The sequence below is a fragment of the Medicago sativa genome, chromosome 2 (assembly GCF_051527215.1).
Source record: "Medicago sativa cultivar Bolivia chromosome 2, Bolivia_mono, whole genome shotgun sequence".
NCBI lineage: Eukaryota > Viridiplantae > Streptophyta > Magnoliopsida > Fabales > Fabaceae > Medicago > Medicago sativa.
In genome coordinates, this window is record NC_140750.1 from 67,925,889 (window position 1) to 67,928,058 (window position 2,170).

The following is a 2,170-nucleotide window of genomic DNA, read 5'->3' on the forward strand; positions in this document are numbered from 1 at the left end:
ATGTATCATCCATCAATTGAGAGAAGCATCTGAGTCTTAGGATAATATTCAAGGTACATGTCTTATAAAGAGGTACATCTGATCATACTTTATGAATCGGGTGCAACATTGCAACATATTCATTTATTTCTTATGAATGTGTATAAATGGAAGACTAATTACAATAGAAGTCATTTAAATTATTTAATTTTAACAAGCTGGTCTTTACATTTTTCGTAAAACTTAAAAGAGAAAAACCAATAAATTTGCAAAAGCAAAAAAATTTAATTTAATTTCAAACAACATAGTCCATATATATTAACAAACAAAACATAGACAAAAGAGTGATAAAGCACACTCACCATATGTGCTTTCATTTCATGACCATTTTCACCAATGATCTTTATTACATTACAAAAGCATAGAAAGATAGCTTAATTAATATTACAATAATTAAGCTATCACATGACCTCTTACTTATTTTTTAGTACTGATCAAAGCTCAAGTCACACTCAGAAGATTGTGGAATACCACACCTCTTAGGCAAATTCCTCACCTCTCTCTCCATCTCATACATTTCCCTCTTTTCCAACCTATCACTCAAATTCTCCATTATCTCTTGCAAAGCATTACACCTACATTCCTTATTGTTAACTTCACTAAGCTGATCACAACATTTCTCCTTGAGATCTTCTTCGTGGTGGTTGATTCCCCTCATTCTCAGCACGTCCTCGTCTTCCTTCTGAATCCTCTGCATTAGGTGTTTCTCGCAGTGTCTTAGGTTCAAACTCTGGAGTTTCTTGCGGCAACTTTCTGGCCTTTCTTCTTTCCTTGTGGCGGTTGTTTGAGCAATGAAGAGAACAAATGCAAGAAGGGTAGCTATGAGGATGATATTGTGCCTGGCCATGTTGTTTTGTGGAATGTGAGATTGTGTTATAAGTTCTTTTTGATTTGATGAGTAAAATATAGGGATAGAGTGTGGTATTTATTGAGGAATTTGAGGTGTTGCATGTTAGGTACGTGTAAGGGAAATTGGTGAGGGATGTTTTGGTGTTTTGATGGTGTGGCTATATTTGCTTCTTGGCTTGTTTTATGGCCTTCCACGTATGAAAGTTTCATGCAAACGGGTCAGGTGGTTTTCTTTGTTGCACAACAGCTAGATTGCTTAATTTGGATTGTATAGTTTTCACGTGGATGCATATATATTTAAGAAACAACGATGACACATGATATCAACCCTCAACCCATTTGAGTTGTTTTGATGATATTGACTTGAGATTTTAGAATATGTTTCTTTTCAAAACTCATGTTTGATTCATTATTTGTGTCAATTTGAGACTTAAGACTTTGGTAGATTAGTTTACCTTCTTAAAAAAAATAATAACAAAAGCCAAGAAATAATAACTTCTCAACAATCTTTCAAAGCTCACCCATAAAAAATAATAAATAAAAGAAACAAGGAAAACAAAAAACAAAGGAATGACAAAATAAAAAGGAAAACTAAAAGCCAAGAGAAATGGCATCATTTAGCATGATGAATGGTGCACTTCTATAGCGTTTTATTTTTGGCTTAAATGCACTTTTGGCCCCCTATGTTTCAAATAGTTGCGATTTTGGCCCCCTAAGAAAAAAAATGGATATTTTGACCCCCTAACTTTTGTGCCTCTTTTGATTTGCTGATTTTGACCAGTCAACGCCCATGTGTCGTGGTGAGGTGGCATGCCACATGTGTAAATACTGAATTAAAAAAATAAAAAAGCCACTTAATCATTTTTTAATTAAATAAATAAAAAATCTAATTAAAAATATTAAAAAATATTAAAAAAAATCTGAAAATTAATAAAAAAATTTGAAAACAAATTCTGAAAATATTAAAAAATTCTGGAAAAATGAAAAATTAATAAAAAATTGAAAAAAATATAAAAAATTCTGTAAAATTGAAAAATTAATAAAAATGAAAAAAAATTGAAAAAATACGGAAAAAATTTAAAAATTCTGGAAAAATTAATAAAAACAAAAATTGATTAAAAAAATAAAATAATCTAATAAAATGAAAAATAATGAAAAATTCTAAAAAAAAATTTCAAAATTTTACGAAAAAATTAAAATTACGGAAAAATGAAATTTTCGAAATTTTAATGAAAAATTGTAATATGCATATTTCGAAATTTTCATTGTAAAATTCCCGGTT

General features: G+C 29.9%; 1 protein-coding gene across 1 annotated transcript; it reads right to left on the reverse strand.

The window, feature by feature from the left end:
• Positions 1 to 262: 262 nt before the first annotated feature.
• LOC146950009 (conglutin delta 2-like) lies at positions 263 to 937 on the reverse strand. The gene has a single exon (XM_085745982.1). The coding sequence runs from the start codon at positions 884 to 886 to the stop codon at positions 464 to 466; it is 423 nt and encodes a 140-aa protein (XP_085602108.1). The 5' UTR covers positions 887 to 937; the 3' UTR covers positions 263 to 463.
• Between the last annotated feature and the right edge of the window lie 1,233 nt (positions 938 to 2,170).

Excerpts from the sequence above, each read along its gene's own strand:
- LOC146950009 (XM_085745982.1), bottom strand. The coding sequence starts at position 886 with ATGGCCAGGCACAATATCATCCTCATAGCTACCCTTCTTGCATTTGTT.